The sequence below is a fragment of the Phacochoerus africanus genome, chromosome 8 (genome assembly GCF_016906955.1).
Source record: "Phacochoerus africanus isolate WHEZ1 chromosome 8, ROS_Pafr_v1, whole genome shotgun sequence".
In the NCBI taxonomy this organism is placed as follows: Eukaryota; Metazoa; Chordata; class Mammalia; order Artiodactyla; family Suidae; genus Phacochoerus; species Phacochoerus africanus.
Window position 1 is genome coordinate 115,268,398 of NC_062551.1, and position 22,301 is coordinate 115,290,698.

Genomic DNA, 22,301 nt, shown 5'->3' on the forward strand with positions numbered 1-22,301 from the left:
CTATTACAAGCACTAGGCATTCTCATAATTACTGGCAGGATGATAAACTGATAGAAATATTTTGGAAAATAATTTGACAATATGTATTACAAGTGTGCATATTCTTTTGTTTGAATGTTATATGAGTATAGAAATAAACAGAAAAGCCAGTCAATATATAAGTATGGCTGTACATAGAAAAACCAGCCTACCAATAGCAAAGGAAACAAAGAGAAACTTTCAATTCTAATATATGTGTCTGTACTGTTTGAAATTTTTACAGTGATCACCATGTATTCAGGCACGAGTTTTACAATTAAATTTTTTTAAAGAAAAAACAATATATGAATAGAAAAGACATGGAATAAAAAGATGGGAAAGAATCGATTAAGATGGGTATGTACAGTCACGTAGTCACGTAATGAAAGCACAATTTAATGCTTTAAAAAGTTCGTTATAAGGCATCAACAATCTTATGATATTCTGGTACTATGCTGTAAAAAAAAAAAAAATAACCAATGACAATATCAGAATTTATTATGAAAAAGGAAAAAGGCACAAACCTTTGTTTTCAGAGAGATTTACAGACTTCTGTAACTTCCAGTGTTTGCTACTACTTGATACTTGTACTATGTGGAATTCCTTAACACCTGCTTCACTCTATCCAAAAGAAATAAGTATCATTTAGGATTCAGGAGTACTAACCTTGAATATTCAAGAGATCAATATTCAGACAATGCTACCAAAGTAACTATCAATTAACATAAGATGAAATTTTTATTTGTAAATCAACAATATATATTTTAGAAATCTAAGTTACTTAAATCCCTCTATAAACTTTCTTAAAACAGTTGTCATCTTATCCAGAAATATATTTAACTATAATGCACTCCCAGTGGCAAATTTTTAAATACTGAAAGGCATTCAATTATTAGGATCTATTATAATGAGCTATTGGCAGTATCTAAAATATCGAAAATTATCTGTTGTCAATTTGTAATCAAAACTGTAGCATTTCCTTTTTACTTCTTTTGATCTTTTTATCACCATCCCAACATGGCAAAATCCAAACAGTAAGAATCCCAATACACAGCCAATATACATAAAGTTATTTAAATTGCATATGTTTTATTCTCCTGAATAAGAGCTAATTTGAAGTACCCTCCTTCACTGTTGGTGGGAATATAAATTGGTACAACCACTATGGAAGACTGTATGGAGGTACATCAGAAAACTAAACACAGAACTATCATATGATCCAGCAATCCCACTCCTGGGCATATATCCAGACAAAACTTTCCTTGAAAAAGACACATGCACTAGATCACCTTGCTGTACCATAGAAAACAGAACACTGTAAACCATCTATAATGTGAAAAATAAAAATCATTATAAACCCACCCTCCCCCCAAAAGATACGTGCGCCCCCTACATTCACTGCAGCACTATTCAAAACAGCCAAGACATGGAAACAACCTGAATGACCACTGACAGATGAGCAGATTAAGAAGATATGGTATATACATACAATAGTATACTACTCGGCCTTAAAAAAAACAAACTAATGCTATTTGCAGCAACATGGCTGGAACTAGAGATTCTCATACTAAGTGAAGGAAGCCAGAAAGAAAAAGACAAATACCATATGATATTCACTTATTTGAGGGATCTAAAATATGGCACAGATGATCTTATCTACAAAACAACAGATCACAGCCAAGGAAGGGAGATTTGTGGTTCCCAGTGAGGAAGGGGGAGGAAGTGGGATGGATGGGTAGTTTGGGGTTTTTGGATAAAAACTGTTATATTTGGGTTGGATGGGCAATGGGGCCCTACTGTACAGCACAGGGAACTGTGTACGATTGGATCACTTGCTGTAGAGAAAAAACACTATAAATCAACTACATTCTAATAAAAATTTGTTTTGTTTTGGTTTTTGTCCTTTTAGGGCCACACTAGCAGCATATGGAAGTTCCCAGGCTAGAGGTGTAATCGGAGCTATTGCTGCTGGCCTACACCAGAGCCACAGCAACACCAGATCCGAGCCGAGTCTGCGACCTACACCACAGCTCACGGCAATCCCGGATCTTTAACCCACTGAGCAAGGCCAGGGATCGAACCCACAACCTTATGGTTCCTAGTTGGATCTGTTTCCGCTGAGCCACGATGGGAACTCGTAAAATTTTTTTTTTTTAAAGAGCTATTTGAAATAATTAAAAATTTCTAATTCTTACAAATACTGATTTTTGGGATAGATCACAAAAGCATCAGCACACTGATGCTGATCTTAAACATCCTAAAAAGAGGTATTCTTACAAATTTATGAACCTAAAAGAAAAGGACATCACAGAATTAATAAGTAATATTTCAAGTAGGTATCTAAACTAGGTCAATCTGAAGCTATGATCTCGTTTTATTTTTTAACTTTATTTATTTATTTTTGGCTGCAGTTGTGCCATGCAGAAGTTCATGGGCCAGGAATTAAGTCCACACCACAGCTATAACAACGCTGAATCGTTAACCCTCAAGCTGCCAGAGAATTTCAACTAAAACCCTATTTAATCATATTATTCCCTTCTTCAAGAATATTCATTCTGATACTAACAGGACAAAAACAAGAATGATAAAATGTTTGAAATACTTTAATATAAAGGAAATGGTACGGTGAGAAAAGTATAAGTAAAGGGTTATCGAGTTAGCACTCAATGTGAAATCCTAATAGAACTTCCGAATTTAATAATGTATGGGAGTTCCCATTGTGGCTCAGACGTAACGAACCCAATTAGGATCCATGAGGACTTGGGTTCGATCCCTGGCCTCGCTCAGTGGGTTAAGGATCTGGCATTGCCATGAGCTGTGGTGTAGGGCAGAGATGAGGCTCAGATCTCACATTGCTGCGGCTATAGCATAGGCCAGCAGCTGCAGCTGATTCAACCACTAGCCCAGGAACTTCTATATGTCACAGGTGTAGCCCTAAAAAGACAAAGAAACTTTAAAAAAAATAAAAACTTAAAATTAAAAAAAATTTTTTTTAATTTAATTACATCAAAAGACCTATTCTCAACGGTGAGAGTAGAAAGCACTATATGACGTCTCTTTTGGGTTGAATTACTGGTGTATATGGCTATATTCCATATGATTACATAATATGTTAGTGCCGCCATGTTCTTTTATTTGAAAGACTGAGGGATAAAATTACAAAGCAAATCAAGGAGTTCTCGTCATGGCTCAGTGGTTAATGAATCCGACTAGGAACCATGAGGTTGTGAGTTCGATCCCTGGCCTTGCTCAGTGGGTTAAGGATCTGGCATTGCCATGAGCTGTGGTGTAGGTCACAGACGCGGACTGGATCCCATTCTGCTGTGGCTCTGGCAAAGGCTGGCAGCTACAGCTACGATTAGACCCCTAGCCTGGGAACCTCCATATGCCATGGCAGTGGCCCTAGAAAAGGCAAAAAGACCAAAAAAAAAAAAAAATTACAAAGCAAATCAAGAATTAACATGTTTTCACATTCTGTTCTATGTGAACAATTCTAAATTCCTAGCTTTTGCTGTCCTGTGAAGGAAAAAAAAAATCCATCATTAAAAACAAAGGATATACTTATAATTAAAAACAACATTTAGTTTTAAACCAACTTACAGTATTGGTATTTTCCACATCCACAAAGACTAGCATATTGCCTCCTCTGCCCTCCTCATCTTCAAGAGAATTACTTCTGCAGACGGTGGCTCGTACATTCAGAGATCGACTGGTACAAATGACTGCTGTGTGTCTCAATATTCTGTGACTAAAGAGTAAAAATTACAAATTTAACCTAAGAACCACTCTGTGTTATGATTCTCTAATTCCAAATAAAGCTTTTAAAATCTCATCACTCTCAGGACCATCTACACTATAAAAAAACAAACACAATAAGGTAAAATTATCTAGTTAGCCTAACTTTAATTCACTTCTTTATTCATAATTAATTAATTAATTTGGAAGGAAACTATTAGTCTCTCTGACTCTTAAGCTTTTTCTCTGCTCCATCCATGAAAATAATCGTCATATAGTCATGTCTTGATTATGCCTCTTCTCTGACAGCAGTTCTAAAGTTAATGAATGCCTACCAAGTAAATTCTAAACTTTCACCTAGCATTTAAGGCTCACCACAATGGAGCTTTACAATTTAATGTTTATTCCCCTTTCACATATGTTTTACACTGCAGCCAAGCTAAGTGTACTCAGTTTATATTTCCTAACTTGAATGTTTTCATTCAATATATACAGTTACTTGGAATGCTCACTACTCTACTGCCTGTCCCCCTTGATATTCACATTCTGAAATCTTTACTTTCCTTGGGAACTTGTTTAACCACTATCTTTCACAAAGGCTTTCTGGACTGCCCTGCTTTTCTATCATTTTCTTAAGGGGAATTAACATTTATTAAGGACCTAAAATGTACTTGTTCTTAAAATTATATCATTTTGTTCTCATAGTAACTTTCACAAAATATTTTGAACATTCCATTAAACATTACAATGTAGCATAGCTATTTCTTTTTTTTCTTTTTTTCTTTTTTAATGGCCACACCCACAACATATGGAAATTTCCAGGCCAGGGAAGGAATTGGTACTTCTTTGGCAACCCAAGCCATTGCAGATTCTTTTTTTTTTTTTAATTACTCAAATGAATTTATCACATCTGTAGTTGTATAATGATCACAACAATCTGATTTCATAGGATTTCCATCCCACAGCCCAAGCACATCCCCCCACCCCCTCAAACTGTCTCCTCTAGCGACCATAAGTTTTTCAATGTCTGTGAGTCAGTATCTGTTCTGCAAAGAAGTTCAGTCTGGCCTTTTTTCAGATTCCACATGTCAGTGAAAGCATTTGATGTTGGTGTCTCATTATGGCTGACTTCACTTAGCATGATAGTTTCTAGGTACATCCATATTGCAAAAAATGCTGGTATTTCGTTCTTTTTAATGGCTGAGTAATATTCCATTGTGTATATGTACCACCTCTTCTTGATCCACTCCTCTGTCGATGGACATTTAGGTTGTTTCTAGGTCTTGGCTATTGTAAATAGTGCTGCAATGAACATCGGAGTACATGTGTCTTTGAGAGTCATGGTTTCCTCTGGATAGATGCCCAGGAGTGGGATTGCTAGATCAAATGGTAGTTCTATGTTTAGTTTTCTGAGGAATCTCCATACTGTTTTCCACAGTGGTTGCACCAATGTACAATCTCACCAACAGTGTAATAAGGTTCCTTTTTCTCCACACCCTCTCCCACACTTATTGTTTGTAGACTTTTGGAAGATGGCCATTCCGGCTGGTGTAAGGTGATACCTCATCGTGGTTTTGATTTGCATCTCTCTAATCATGAGTGATGTTGAACATCTTTTCATATGTTTCTCGGCCATCTGTATATCTTCTTTGGAGAAGTGTCTGTTTAGATCTTCTGCCCATTTTGTGATGGGGTTGTTTGTTTTGTTGGTATGGAGCTGCAGAAGTTGTTCATAAATTTTGGAGATTAATCCCTTGTCAGTTGATTCATTTGCATAGATTTTCTCCCGTTCTGTGGGTTGTCTTTTTGTTTTGTTTAGGGTTTCCTTTGCTGTGCAGACACTTTTAAGTTCGATTAGGTCCCATCTGTTTATTTTTGTTTTTGTTGTCAATACTCTGAGAGGTGGATCTGAGAAGATGTTGCTGTCATTTATGTCAGAGAGTGTTTGGCCTGTTTTCCTCTAAAGAGTTTTATAGCGTCTGGTCTTCTATCTAGGTCTTTAATCCATTTGGAGTTGATTTTTGTGTATGGTGTTAGGGAGTGTTCTCATTTCATTCTTTTCCATGTGGCTGTCCAGTTTTCCCAGCACCACTTATTGAGCCAGCTGTCCTTTCTCCATTGTATATCCTTGCCTCCTTTGTCATAGATGAGTTGGCTATAGGTGCGTGGGTTGAATTCTGGGCTTTCTATCCTGTTCCACTGTTCTCTATTTCTGTCTTGGTGCCAGTGCCAGGTGGTTTTGATGATTGTTGCTTTGTAGTAGAGTCTGAAGTTCTGGAGCCTGATTCCTCCAGCTCCATTTTTCTTTTTCAGGATGTCTTTGGCTATTCTGGGTCTTTTGTGCTTCCAAACAAACTTTAAAATGTTTTGTTTGAGTTCTGTGAAAAATGTCCTTTGTGATTTGATAGGGATTGCATTGAATCTGTAGATTGCCTTAGGTAGTATAGTCATTTTGATAATATTAACTCTTCCAATCCATAAGCATGGTATGTCTTTCCTTCTATTGGTGTCATCTTTGATTTCTTTCATCAGTGGCTTATAGTTTTCAGAGTACAGGTCCTTTGTCTCTTTACGTAGGTTTACTCCTAGGTATTTTATTCTTTTGGATGCAATGGTAAACGGGACTGCTTCCCTAATTTCTCTTTCTGATCTTTCATTTTTAGTATATAGAAATGCCATCGATTTTTGTGTATTAATTTTGTATCCTGCAACTTTGCCAAATTCATGGATGAGCTCTAACAGTTTTCTGGTAGAGTCTTTAGGATTCTCTAGGTATAGTATCATGTCATCTGCAAATAGTGATAGTTTTACTTCTTCCTTTCCAATTTGGATTCATTCCTTTTTTCTCTTTTACTTCTCTGATTGCTGTGGCTAGGACTTCCAGAATTATGTTGAAGAGTAGTGGCGAGAGCAGACATCCTTGTCTGGTTCCTGATCTCGGCGGGAATTCTTTCAGCTTTTCACCATTGAGAATGATGTTAGCTGTGGGTTTGTCACATATGGCCTTTATCATGTGGAGGTAGGTTCCCGTTATGCCCACTTTCTGAAGGGTTTTTATCAGAAATGGGTGTTGGATTTTGTCAAAGGCTTTTTCTGCATCTATTGAGAGGATCATATGGTTTTTATTCTTCAGTTTGTTAATGTGGTGTATCACACTAATGGATTTGTGGATATTGAAGAACCCTTGCATGCCTCGGATAAATCCCACTTGATCATGATGTACAATCCTTTGAATGTATTGTTGGATGCGGTTTGCTAGTATTTGGTTGAGGATTTTTGCATCGATGTTCATCAATGAAACTGGCCTGTAGTTTTCTTTTTTTGTGGTATCTTTGGTTTTGGTACCAGGGTGATGGTGGCCTCATAGAATTGGTGGCTTCCTCTGCAATTTTTTGAAATAGTTTCAGAAGGATTGGTGTTAGCTCTTCTCTAAATGTTTGATAGAATTCGCCTGTGAATCCATCTGGTCCTGGACTTGTGTTTGTTGGAAGTTTTTTTTTTTGTTTTTTTTTTTTTTCCTTTCCTAGGGCTGCTTCTGCGGCATATGGATGTTCCCAGGCTAGGGGTTGAATCAGAGCTGTAGCTGCTGCTACAGCTACAGCTCATGGCAATGCCAGATCCTTAAGCCACTGAGCAAGGCCAGGGATCGAACCCACAACCTCATGGTTCCTTGTCGGATTCATTAACCACTGAGCCATGACGGGAACTCCTGTTGGAAGTTTTTTAACCACAGTTTCAATTTCAGTTCTTGTGATTGGTCCATCCCTCTTTTCTATTTCATCTTGGTTTAGTCTTGGAAGATTGTATTTTTCTAAGAATTTGTCCATTTCTTCTAGGTTTTCCATTTTATTGGCATGTAGTTGCATATAGTAGTCTCTTATGATCCTTTGTATTTCTGTGATGTCTGCTGTTACTTCTCCTTTTTCATTTCTAATTTTGTTGATTTGAGTCCTCTCTCTTTTTTGCTTGATAAGTCTGGCTAAGGGTTTATCAATTTTGTTGATCTTTCCAAAGAACCAGCTTTTCATTTCATTGATCTTTTCTATTGCTTTTGTCATTTCTATTTCATTGATTTCTGCTCTGATCTTTATGATTTCTTTCCTTCTACTCACTTTAGGTCTTGTCTGTTCTCTCTCAAGCTGCTTGAAGTGTAAAGTTAGCTTGTTTATTTGAGCTTTTTCTTGTTTCCTGAGGTGGGCTTGTATTGCTATAAACTTTCCTCTTAGAATGGCTTTTGCTGCATCCCATAGGTTTTGGAGTGTCGTATCTTCATTGTCATTTGCTTCCAGGTATTTTTTAATTTCCTCTTTGATTTCTTCAGTGTTCCATTGGTTGTTTAGTAGCATGTTGTTGAGTCTCCACATGTTTGTGTTTTTTGCAGTTTTTTTTCTTGTTGTTGATTTCTAGTCGTATAGCATTGTGGTCGGAAAAGATGCTTGATATGATTTCAATTTTCTTAAAGTTACCAAGGTTGGATTTGTAGCCCAGGATATAATCGATCTTAGAGAATGTTCCATGTGCACTTGAGAAGAATGTGTATTCTTCTGCTTTTGGATGAAATGTCTGTAAATATCTATTAAGTCCATCTGGTTTAATACATCATTCAGGTCCTGTGTTTCCTTATTGATTTTCTGTCTGGTTGATCTGTCTATTGCTGTATGTGAGGTGTTAAAGTCCCCCACTATGACTATGTTATTGTCGATTTATCCTTTTAAGGTTGTTAGCAGTTGCCTTATATACTGCAGTGAACCTATGTTGGGTGCGTAGATATTTAAAATTGTTATATCTTCTTCTTGGACTGATCCTTTGATCATTATGTAATGCCCTTCTTTGTCCCTTAAAATATTATTCATTTTAAAGTCTATTTTGTCTGATATGAGTATTGCTACTAGCCATTGCAGATTCTTAACCCACTGCACCGCAGCAGGAACTCCCGACATAGTTATTTCTTGTTAATTTTGTAAAAATGAAAATGGCATTATTACAAACTATTCTGCTGTGCAATACAGAGGCAACAGATGCTTGTGCATGTTGGTTAGGTTTGATTTCTTCAGAGACCCCCCCAACACCACCCAAATCATCTCTTCTGCAAATACACATATTTTGTGAGGTAAGACAGGGAGTGGAGAGAGGAGGCAAGAGGAAAAAAGAAAATCAAAATAAAATAATTTTCTTTAAAAAGGATGACTGTAGGCAGGTTGACTTCACGCTAAATAACACCCTATGTTAATACATGCTACTTGTGAATTTCACTATTATGTGATAATTTTATCCACAATACTTAACTGTGTCAAAGAATCATGAAGTTTATAGACAGAAGCACGAAAAACATTTAATGTAGCTTAATTTTTTCCCCACTTTTGGCTACTTAAAACTTAGATTAGGGACAATCTCAGATATAAACTTCACGCATAATTTGGAAGGGGGTAATTCGTCAATAAACAATGGAATATAGATGAATATTAAATGCAGAGATTAAGTCAAAGGTTTTTTTTTTCTTTAACACTCACCGTATTTTGGGCTGCTTTTTAACACTTTCATAGTAAAACAAAAAGTTAATTTCATGGACACCTTCTTCATCTGGCCCACGCAACCACATCGGCAGCTGAACTGAAGCTCCAGGCAGAAGAACAGTGTCAGGAAGGGGAACAGGAATCACCTCTGGCTGACTTCCTGTGCCAATGCCAAAGTCTACAGAAGAAGCTGATGATGTGAGTGCTGTACACACAGAGGTAGGATCTGTCACAACAGTCTTGTAAGCACTACAGTTCTCAGAGGCTGAGGGACTTAGCGGTGTTAGAGCAGCTGTGTTACCACCGAAAGTAAAGAACTCTGGACGTTTAGAAACAACCCTCAATCCAGTAAGAGGACATTTGCTGACGTTGACAAATTCTACATATGCTTTTCGGATTTCCCCACAGAGGAGCCCTGTAGGAAAATGTATAAAGAACACCTGCATTGGAGGGAAAAAAATATCATTATATTGTCTGTTAAGAATTCTGAACCTCTAACGAATAACACTTTAATTCTCTACTACAGGTTTACAAGTATTTTATTAATTCTCTTTGATATCTCCCTGAGTTATGTGGCAATTATGTGGCAATTAAGAATTTCACTTTTTTAAAAAAAGATGAGAGAGACCAGTGTTACTCAGCAGCAGATTTCAAAGTTCTGAATTGAAGGAACAAGGTCATTATCTAGAGAGCTATCGGCAAAACTTTCACAACTGTGTAGATTACAGACAAGAGAAGCTGCAGGTAATTTAACATGGTCAAATGAATTAAACAATTAACAGTTGAAAACCCCTTAATATTTTCAACTTAAAAAACATATCAACTATCTATTTATACATTATTAAAACGAAAAGACACGCGGACTTCCCGTCATGGCTCAGCGGTTAACAAATCCGACTAGGAACCATGAGGTTGCAGATTCAATGGGTTGCCTTGCTCAGTGGGTTAAGGATCTGGCATTACCATGAGGTGTGGTGTAGATCCAAGACGCAGCTTGGATCCCTCATTGCTGTGGCTCTGGCATAGGCCAGTGGCTACAGCTCCAATTAGACCCCTAACCTAGGAACCTCCATATGCCTCAGGTGCAGCCCTAGAAAGGAAACAAAAAGACAAAAAAGAAAGAAAGAAAGAAAAAAGACATACAATATGTTTTAAAAGGGAAAAATGTACAAATGCATGATTCCATATCCATAGTTTTAAAACCCAATTGCTCTGAACATCTTCAGGCTTTCAGTAACCCATGTGGAAGCATAAACTGATCTTGTAAAACCTTATCTTCCCCTGTGGTGCAGCTTGTTAAGGATCTGGCATTGCCACAGCTATGTGCAGGTCACAACTGCGGCATGGATTCAATCCCTGGCCCACCCTTCCAATGCTATGGGTGTAGCACCCCCTCAAAAAAACCTGACCGGACTAATGGAGGCTCTTTATAGCCTTTCTCATTTAGTGTGATATTCATATGGTTCACAAAGCCACATTAATGTGCTTGATGACAAGGCGCTGCCACAAACCTAACGAGCCAGATAACACTTTAGATGTAAACACACACATACACATGCACAATTTCTAAAAAAGTTTTTAAAGAACTGACTAAAAATCAGCTTGGCTTAAGAATTTCAGATAAGGGATTATGGACCTGTACCAAAGAGTTACAAATATGGGCTAACAAAATCATCAATTAGGTCATTTTTATTTAAAAGACCCACAAGTGTAAATGTCAGATATACACTGACAACATTTAAAAAAGGAGGAATATAAAGGCAACAGTATAAGGAATGAAGTTATAGCTGGCTGTCCCAAAGAAGTTATTAAAGGCCAGCAGAAATATCTGCGTCTTTTAATCTAAGCTTGAATGGGACTTTATTATGGCCATATTCTTAAGAAATTAGATAAAACTGGAAGAAACCCAAGGCTTTAAAAATGGATGTAAGACAACAAGGGATTGACATAGATACCCAAAACTTCTTAATTTAAGAGATTAAGAAGACAGGAGGCGTTCTCCCGTGGCACAGCAGGTTAAGGATTTAGTGTTGTCACTGCAACAGCTCAGGTCATTGCTGTGGTGTGGGTTAAATCCCTGGCCCGGGAACTTCCACATGCCATGGGTGTGGCCAAAAAAAAAGGAAAAAATAAACTTAGTATTACATTGAAGACACTACCAGTATACTGATTAGCTGGTGCTGATGAGCTTAGTCAAATAAGCTAAAATTTGTGAGGAATTTTGATTTGTTACATCAAAAACAGCTGTCTGAGTAACAAGTGAAATAGAGTACTGTAAACACACACTAAAACACACCCAGACACCTGGATACTATAAAGAAGGCTGCAATACTTGTAAAATGAGGTGAGTAATGGAATAAGTAAAAGACCAGTGATACACCATTTGTAGGACATTATCCAATTTATCTTCAGAATAAACATTTTACTAAATATACAATGTTGACTCTTTAAAGAGAATCAGTATATGGAGCCTTTACTTCAAACGCATTGTTACTAAATGTCCTTTGAAACAGCTGATGTTTTGGGACCGCTTCCAATTTAAATGAAAAATAAGGCCAGGAACCAGGAATCATACTTCTAATTTATCCTAAAGAGGCATGTGTGATATGCATATACATGATGCATGGTATGCGTAAGGTTAGTCACTGTGGTTTTAGCTGTAACAGCAAGTGATTAGACACCTGTCTATCACAAAAGTCTGGCTGAATAAACTACATATACACAACACACTGCCTATGCAGTGGAAACCTGAAGGAGCTTGATCTTCTGTTTTTTTATAAAAAGTTTTCCTAACAAAAAGTTAAAAAAAAAAAAAAAAAGGAATTCCTGTGGGTTAAGAATCCATCTGCAGACATTAGGATTTCTTTTTTTACTAATATTGATGTCTACTATTGTTCATCAAAAAAAATTCATAGAATATTCCCATTGCTAATATTTTATGCAGATATATCGTACGGAATTTAAAGTGTTTAAGGAACAAATTAAATATTGCATAAACTGCTTCCATCTATACCTTGAAGTCCAGCTACTACCAATAGATAAAATCTGGACATATATTATACTTAGACTACTTGATGATTTTCTTTAGATTCCCACACTGAAGAAACAAAAACTCGAAACTTAAAGTGTCAACTTATGGATGTGCCTGAATACATGAAAGATGAAATGAAACTCATATTAGGAAACCAAACAACACAAAGAACTCATAGAAAAGGCCTCTAACTAAATCTGCACTATATCAACTCTTTGTGATTATTTTCCAGGTTTTCATTTATCTTTTTTCTTTGTTCATGCATGTTTTGCCATACAAGAGATTTGCTTGTTAAAATCTTATTATATAATTAAGTTAAATTAAATCAAAATATTTTTTCTTGGTGATTTTGAAAAAAAAAGTGAATGTACAGTTGTTATGTAGAATAGGAAGTCCTCTGCTTTAAAATACCCTCTTAAGGGAGAATGGCATCTATAACAATAAAATTTTAAAAATAAAACACTATAGTATTCAAGAAGCAAAGTATAGAACCAGCAGTATCAAAAACAAGATGAATGTAAATTTAAAGACTGTTAAAGAGAACTTAAAAGTCAAGTATCATCTGGTTCACTCTCCTATACTACTAGTGGGAAGATAAACTGGTACAACCACTATGGAAAACAGTATGGATGTTCCTTGAAAAACTAAAAACAGAACTACCATATGACCTAGAAGTTCCACTCCTGAGCATCTATCCAGAGAAAATCATAATTCAAAAAGATACATACACCCCAAAGTTCACTACAGCACTATCTACAACAGCCAAGACATGGAAGCAACCTAAATGTCCATCAAAAGAGGGAAGATAAAGAAGATGTGGTAAATATATACAATGGAATATTTAAAAAAGAATGATATAATGCCATCTGTGGCAACACGGATGGACTCAGAGATTATCATGCTGAGTGCAGTAAGGCAGACAGAAAAAGACAAATATGATATGATAACATTTCTATGTCAAATCTAAAAAAAAAAAAAGATAGAAATGAACTTATTTACAAAACAGAAACAGACTCACAGACTTCAAAACAAACTTATGGTTACCAAAAGGGAAAGGGGCAGAGGGAGGGGATGCACTGGGAGTTTGGGATTAACATATACACACTACTACATATAAAATTATCAGCCGTAAAAAAGAATGAAATAATGCTATTAGCAGCAACACAGACAACCAGAGATTATCATACTAACTGAAGTAAGTCAGAAAGAGAAGGACAAATACCATATGATATCATTTACATGTGGCATCTAAAATACAGCACAAAAGAACCTATCTACAAAACAGAAACAGACTCACAGACATAGAGAACAGACTGTGAATTGCCAAGGGGGAGAGGGGAGAGAGTGGGATGGACTGGGATGTTAGGGTTAGTTATCTCGACCTATTACATTTAGAATGGATAGATAACAAGGTCCTACTGTGTAACACAGGGAATTATATCCAGTCTCCTGGCATAAACCATGATGGAAAATAACATTAAAAAAGAATGTGTACAGATATACGTAGGACTGAGTCACTTTGCTATACAGCAGATATTGACACATTATAAATTAACTATACTTAAACTAATAAAAATAGATAATCAACAAGGAGCTACTGTACAGCACATGGAACTCCACTCAGTATTCAATAATAACCTACATGGGAAAAGGATATGAAAAAAGAAGGGATATGTATACATATAACTGAACCACTCTGCTATACACCTGAAACGAAAACATTGTAAATAACTATACTCCAATGTAAAGTTAAATTTTTAAAAAAGAATTACAAACTCTAAAAAACAAACAAATAAAAACCACCATCTGGTTCAACTTATTTCATTATATAAGTGAACAAACTTTCTAAGATCAGTTAATTAGAGCTGGGCTTAGACAGAGGCCAAAATGCTGAACTCTATCCATTAACAATATGTGCCTGAGAAGCACGGCACTTAAAAACCACTGGTACATTTAACAATCTTAATAACTGAAAACATTTAACTGACATAGTAAAATAAAAATCATAAGCTAGTAGAACCTACAAAAATGAGTATTTTGGTATTCTCTACTGATTTATCTTGCAACTTTAACCAGAGATCAGAATCTCCCCTTTTGCAAGTAAGCTCTAACAAATTCCCATTTATATAATCATAAGCAAAATGTTTATTAGTTAATGACTTCTAAATTAAAATGGTGTCAGAGTTCCTGTTGTAGCTCTGTGGTAATAAACTCAACTGGTATCCATGTGGATGTAGGTTCAATCCCTGGCCCTGCTCAGTGGGTTAAGGATCCGGCATTGCCATGAGCTGTGTTGTATATCACAGACGCAGCTTGAATCTGGCATTGATGTGGCTAGGGCATAGGCCAGCTGCTGCAGCTCTGATTCAACCCTTAAGCCTGGGAATTTCCATATGCCACGGGTGCAGCCCCCTCCCCCCGCCCCCCAAAAAACTACAATGGTATTGAATAGCCCTAAAATAACATTGGATACCAATTCATCTTCTGCCTCAAAAATCCTACCTATGGCAATGCAATCCTAATAAAACTCCAATGCCTTATTGTGGGAACCTGACAAACCTGGTCAAAAGTGGTGTAAGCATAAGAAAAAAAATTAAAAATTGTAAGGCCTTGGCTTGCTAGATTAAAAAAAAAAAAAAAAAGATGATAAAGCAAGAGTATGGTACTGACACCAAAAGAGAAAAGAAAATGTCCAGGAGAATAGGCATCATGCAGAAATTTAACAGGTATGGATACTTTTAGCCTATCAGTATATTAGAAAGAGCCATCATGAGTTGCCAATATTAATGGTAATTAGGACTAGAAGCAAAGTTTGACCTGTACCCTTCGACAATCAGAAGCGTATTTTCATTTGTATTTAAAAAAAGACATTAAAAAATAAAATATAAAAGTTTTGACTATGTAAGTCTCTGTAATACAAAACCTAGAAGAAACCAAGTAGAAGACTATCAGACATGATTTCATGCAAGTTAAAAACCTTAAAATGGTGAACGATACCAATTCAAATTAAAATACGTACAAATATTTATCAACCATAAACTAGCACTGAAGTCAGTCTATTTAAGTCTTTTATTTGCCCTACACAACTCCTTAAACACAACATAATTAAGCAAGTATAAAGTCTGGGCAGAACCCAGGCAGTACCTTTCTCAACAATACCTTTCTCTCAACAAACACACACATCACCATTTTCATGAGAATGTTCCCTACTCCACCACTACAGGTATATGATTAGTACACATAAAAATCACCCAATGAGAAAAAGGAAATACACCCAACTAAAAGGAATCATTTGGATATATGAAAGAAAAAATCATATGGACAAAAAAAATACCAAGGCTGACCAATCTTATCAGTTATCAGAGAAATGCCATTTTTCACCAGCCTGATTTACAAATGTTAAAAAAACAAACTGATAATATCCAGTATTTCATAGATGTGAAATAATGGGCACTTTAATTCTGAAGAAAAGTGCCAATTACTACAGCCCTACTTAGGATAATTTTGTAGCATATTGCAAAATTGACCCAATAATTCCATTTCTAAAAGTCTAAACTAGAACATGGACAAAATATATACATAATGATTTTTACTACAAAACTATTAGTAATGATAAGAAACTAGAACCACACCTATCATACCTAAGTGATTAAAATACATTACAACATATCTAAATAAAGGAATACCATATGTAGCTGTTAAAAAAGAATTTGTACTGAATGAAAACAAAGACCAAGTTATATTGTTAAGGACAAAAAGCAAGTCACTGGATAAAATGTGCAGAATTAATACTAAAAAGACAAGTGTATAATAAAAGGTCTGAAAGGAGAAACATCAATTTGCTCTCATTGTCACTTTCTGAAGGTGCCTACTCGGGAAATTTAAGGATGGAGGAGGAAAAACATTCTTCCAGGGTTCACACTTAAACTACAAGGCCTTGTCATTGGCGTCAGATAGATACCTAATTCAGGGTAGGTCAGATCTCTCTCTTAGAAACTAGAAATTTGTAGTGATGCAGCATAAAGACCAGAAGTTGTTTGTTTGTTTGTTTGTTTATTGTCTTTTTTTTTTTGCCTTTCCTAGGCCCGCTCCCTTGGCATATGGAGGTTCCCAGGCTAGAGGTCCAATCTGTAATCAAAACTGTAGCCAACCGCCTACGCCAGAGCCACAGCAACAAGGGATCCGAGCCGCGTCTGCAACCTACACCACAGCTCACGGCAACGCCAGATCCTTAACCCAATGAGCAAGGCCAGGGATGGAACCCCCAACCTCATGGTTCCTAGTCGGATTCATTAACCACTGAGCCATGACAGGAACTCCCATAAAGACCAGAAGTTGTTAAACTAAGATCATGCTAAAGGCAATGCTTTCTAAAGGCTTTACAAATGTTTGCTGCCAAATTCCCTGGAGCTGCTAAGTCCTTAATTCTTTTTTGGGACAAGATGTTCTATGATACTTCAGTTTCCATGAGATATTCCAAAGTCCTTCAAACTAAATAATACTATTTTCTGTTTTGGGGCATATGCTACCTAGCATCGGTTTCTATCTTTTGCAACTAAAAGACATTTAATACATATGGCATGAAAAGTAGGACAGGGTGGGATACAAAGAAAGTGAAGGGAATATTGCTTTTATTCATATGCTTATCTATACTGCTAAATTTTTCATATTGCTTAAATTTTTACAAGAATTATTTCTTATATTATTTTTACATATTACTGAAAAAGAACCATTGATTTTAATAACAACCAAAGTGTTCTTTCAGAAGTGTTCTCCCAACTTCCAGAAATATTTTGAGGATTATATCTTATAACTTGTCTGTGACTAAATGCCAATTTGCATGATAACCTTATCTTTGTGAATTGTATCTATTTAACACTAGCTTAACAATAATTTAAAAGTTCGGTTCAATATATCAATTATCTCAAAGTCTAAAATTAATTTACCAAAGTATCATCTCACCTTATAGATCAATTATTAAGTCCATGAAATTTTAAAAAGTGAAATACCTCCAATAGTGGCATTTCCTCAGTGATTATGGGATCTAAACGTCGATCAGGACCATATTTAATAGATGTTTTCTCTTCTTTTGTGTTGTTAAGTCGAGGACCTTGAATTTCTAAATCCTGTCTCCCTCGGACTGACATACTCAAGGAATGTTTTCCTGAAATAAAAAACAATTGATGCCCTAAAATAATTTGGTATGTTAACTGATATCAATTTAGCTTGAATATATGCATTCTATAGGTTTCAGATTATTTGTAGAAAAATTTTAGACAATTACTGATTAGCATGGTTAATCAAATAATTTAGCATATTTTATTTTCATGTTTAATCACCTCTATTGTATACTGCTTAAGTTCTCATTTTATAAGGATTTACTTACCTTGCAGTAGGACTACACATCACTAAATAGGAAGTTTTTTGAAACTGGTATTTAACCATAATGAGATGATTAACCAAAAAGATCTGAGAGAATAGCTTTGGTGGGACCTATAATTTGATTCAGACTAAGAAAAGACCTATTTTCAGAAGAAAAAATATTCTACAATGTTGAATAGGTCAACTTTTCACTTTTACTCATATTCATATATATATATAAACTTTATATATATATACACACACACGAATTTGAATTATTTCTGGATTACAAATAACTGCATCTTCTCAATAGATTGCACAAAGAAAATTAAAGATTTTTAATCTCAAACTTAAAACTCATTTAATATTCATGCGAGATTTTTTCCAAAGGCTTCTAAGCAGTACATGCAGGTGTGAAAAAACCTAGGGTATACAACTACATTTCTTTTTTTGCTTTTTTTCACTTTTCAGGGCCGCACCGGTGACATATGGAGCTTCCCAGGCTAGGGGTCTAATCAGAGCTACAGCTGCCAGCCTACACCACAGCCACAGCAATGCCAGATCTGAGCCACGCCTGCGACCTACACCACAGCTCACGGCAACACCAGATCCTTAACCCACTGAGCGAGGCCAGGGATCGAACCTGCAACCTCACAGTTCCTAGTCAGATTTGTTTCTGCTGCGCCACGATGGGAACTCCACACTACACTTCTTGCAGGAATAAGTATCCCGTTAGTGTGCTGAAGGCACCGTGACAGTCCCAGATCAGACATACTTCAATTCATCCAGATGCTTATTAGCATTTTACATAATAATGAACTACACTAAAACTTCATAAAAATTCTGCTTATAAGATGTAATTTGTTTTAATAATTAATTCAGGTTCTCCTGCCACTAATGTCATAAAGTACATAATTTATTATGTCATACCTATATATGGACGCTAAATGAAGCAATTAGCTATATTTTATTGACAACCATAACTTTTACCTAAACTAACATCCTAGGTAGGTACAAGTAGGATAAGAAAAGAGTTGCAAAAAATTCTCAATACTCAGTTAACGTACTTAAAATATTCAAAAATTAGCAAGATATATATAAAAGAAACTTGTCCATTGCTCATCAATGAACCAAGATTTACACACACAGTATTAAAATGCAGAATACCAGAGTTCCCATTGTGGTTCAGCGGAAACGAATCTGACTAGGAACCATGAGGTTGCAGGCAGGTTCGATCCCTGGCCTTGCTCAGCGGGTTAAGTATCTGGCGTTGCTGTGGCTGTGGTGTAGGCCAGCAGTTGTAGTTCCGATCAGACCGGGAACCTCCGTATGTCGAGGGTTTGGCCCTAAAAAAAACACAAAAGACTAAATAAATAAATAAATAAATAAATAAAATGCAGAATACCATACTCAATTTTAATGTCAATTTTTTCTTTATAATTTTTGAATTCTTATGGATTCATTCTACTTCTGTATACTATTTTAAAAATGTTTCACTGAAATTATCCTAGATACACAGGCAAGTAGAAATAACTGAAGGTTAAAGGACCAACATGGCGTTCCCATGGTGATTCAGCAGCAATAAACCCGACTAGTATCCACAAGGACGTGGGTTCAATCCATGGCCTTGTTCAGTGGGTTAAGGATCTGGAGTTGCCATGAGCTGTGGTGTAGGTCACAGACACAGCTTGGATCTGAGATTACTGTGGCTGTGGCTATGGCGTAGGGCCACAGCTCAGATTTGACCCCTAGCCTGGGAACTTCCATATGCTGCAGGTGTGGCCCTAAAAAGGAAAAAAAAAAAAAAAAAAAGAACCAACAAATTTTCCAGGTGTTCCCTAAAGATTTCCCAATATTAATAATCAGCTTTTATAAATGCTAAATTCGAATATGCCAATGACTATCAATTTGTTTTTTTAAAAATAAGGACTTAGCTACTAAAATGAAGAGATGGAAATGAGCGATTATATAGTCAACTCTCTCCCTAACATCTTGTCAAGTTAAACTCAAATAACCACATATAACAATTACAAGATAATGCTAGTTCTAGAAAAGTTCCCTGAATTTAAAGGGGAAAAAAAAGGTAAACCATGTTAAACATATATCTGGTACTTGTACTCTTCAAAAACATAAATCATATCATTTGGGGAACCAAGAATATCAGGTTAACACTAAAGCTCAATCCTATTCTCTTCACAAAATAGATGCCAAAATTTAAGGTGTTTCACATTCAATGATGTGAAAACACTGGTCTTTATTTGCTCTACGTTTTTATAAACAGACAATATTCAAAATATTGAATATACTGAGACAGTTTTTGTATTGGCAGTAGACATCTTGAGATTGACTGATGAATGGTTAGAATATACTAGCTGGAATTTACTAAATTTGGTTAAATTAAAAAAAAGAAAAATATATATGTAGAACCTAAGAATTACCAAAAGAAAATACATTAGAAGGGAATAAAGTTGTTTATTTCTGAAGCACTGGCAGGAGCTAAAAATAATCCATATTATTCATTCTTTCATCTGATTAAAGGCCTTATTAAAAGTATATTAAACCTATTTTTAAATACTTTATTTTCATTCGTTTTACTCTATGGAGATTTAATTATTAAATGTTTCTAATTGTTTAGCAATGCTATAGCTTTACCTGTGTGACATCCAGGAAGAGCACCAATGCCATCCACTGTCACGGAGCCCTGAATTGTGCCAAGATTATAAACAACTCCCAGAATATGCAGCTCCCCTATGTGATGGGGAAAGAGCTTTAGTCTCGCCTGTGGAGATATTTAAGCCACTCTTATTAATCCTTTGCATAATATCTTAAATAATGCAATACCTACAATTCTGTAATGTTGCAGAAATATAAACTAATGACCCAAACTTTTAAATTATCAACTTATTTCTCTTTCGAGAAGTATTTTCTTCAAAAGGAATTTTCTAAATTCAACAATTACAAGCCTAAATAAATATATTATTTTTGTTAATAAAAATAATATATTCTGGTCAACCAAGTATCATATGAAATTACCACACTGATCCCAAGAAGAAAGCAAAAACTTTTCACAGGCTTTTTTAGGAAATTAGTAAACCAAAGAGTACTGCAAACCTACTTTCCCAACTAATTTCCTCTTATGCAATTACAGTTACCTAATCTTCTAAATTTTAGTTTTTAAGAAAATTGGATGATAAAACAAACTGAATAAATTGATTTTCAAAATGTTTCATCTTACTTTTAGAAAGGTATAACAGAAAAATATAAAGTAATTACCACTTTAGATTCTTCACTATTAATTAAGAATTCTGCAATAACTTCAGTTCCAATCATTTCAGATTCACCTTTTACCTGAAAAGTAAATTATTTTGTAAAATATACATTCTAATGAATAAAGTACCAGTGTATGAACATTTCTATATATCATTACTTAAGAACAATAATTATAGTTATCATTTATTAGGTTTTTACTATATGCTAAGCAACATGCAAAGCACTTTGTGTCACACCTGGAGTAAAGTTATGCAGTAATAGGCACTTGATATATTTTATTTTCATTTCATTCAGTACAGCTCAACTTCAGAGGATAAATGATCTACTCAAAATCGCAGCCACCCAGATAATAAAACTTCAATAAAGTTCACTTGCTCATTGTCAAAAATGGCCAAAATGGCCATTTAACTTAATCTTTCAATAAGAGCAATTTTTTTATCTTTTATTCTATTCAGCTCTTTTTCCAAATTGGCTAATCATACATAGAAAAAGTAATGACCACTTAAGCTGAATACTTAAGACTGGTGGACAATAAGGGCAGTGGGACAGAGCAAAAAAGTCCTGTCTCTTCCAAATCAATGATGTAAGAGACTGTGGTCTCTGGTCATTTAACAAAGCAGAACTAATTGGCTCACACTTAGGTAAACCTGATCCACATAAATTCCGTTTAAGAGGAACTTCAACCGTGAAATTAGTTATTTGACACAAAAAATAAAAATTACGTTTCTCTAAATTCCAGTTCAGCATCTTAGTCCATCACCAGTAGAAACTCATGAAGAAAGCCAAAGAGTTTGAAATTCATAGAAAAAAGTGCAACTTCGTTATATGCTATGAAAATTTTCACTTAACCTTCATAGACCTCCTTTAAAACCTGGTATCTTTTACAGACTAATACACTTTAAAAAATTAATAGATCTTTTAAAAAAGCTTTTCCAAGAGTGAACAATTCATACCCTTTTCTAATTTGCATTCCAGGTATCCAGAAAACATTAGAAAAATTACTGAGATTGCTAAAATTCAAGTCAGAATAGAGCCTGAGAAACCTCAACCTTTCAAAAGTATTCCCAATGAGTATAAATAATCAAAATATGTTTCCAATGAATTTGAACAGTAAGACTTAAAACTTAATAAGGCAATCTTTCAAAAAAAATGGAAGTGCTTCAAGAGAAATAGTTTATTTATTTATATATAAATAAATATATATATATTTTTTTGTCTTTTTTTTTTTTTGCTATTTCTTGGGCCGCTCCCACGGCATATGGAGGTTCCCAGGCTCGGGGTTAAATCGGAGCTGTAGCTGCTGGCCTACGCCAGAGCCACAACAACTTGGGATCCAAGCCGCATCTTCGGCCTACACCACAGCTCACGGCAAC

General features: G+C 35.5%; 1 protein-coding gene across 3 annotated transcripts in view; it reads right to left on the bottom strand.

The window, feature by feature from the left end:
- Positions 1-22,301, bottom strand: part of TRAPPC8 (trafficking protein particle complex subunit 8) — an 89,973-nt gene that overhangs the window by 20,148 nt on the left and 47,524 nt on the right. For all 3 annotated transcript variants that reach the window (XM_047794059.1, XM_047794060.1, XM_047794061.1), the window contains exons 17-22: positions 20,932-21,006; positions 20,311-20,437; positions 17,307-17,461; positions 9,264-9,706; positions 3,619-3,766; positions 543-639 (exon numbers count right to left, since the gene is read on the bottom strand). In XM_047794059.1, the coding sequence (XP_047650015.1) occupies positions 543-639; positions 3,619-3,766; positions 9,264-9,706; positions 17,307-17,461; positions 20,311-20,437; positions 20,932-21,006 (1,045 nt within the window). The remainder of the gene's footprint in view (positions 1-542; positions 640-3,618; positions 3,767-9,263; positions 9,707-17,306; positions 17,462-20,310; positions 20,438-20,931; positions 21,007-22,301) is intronic.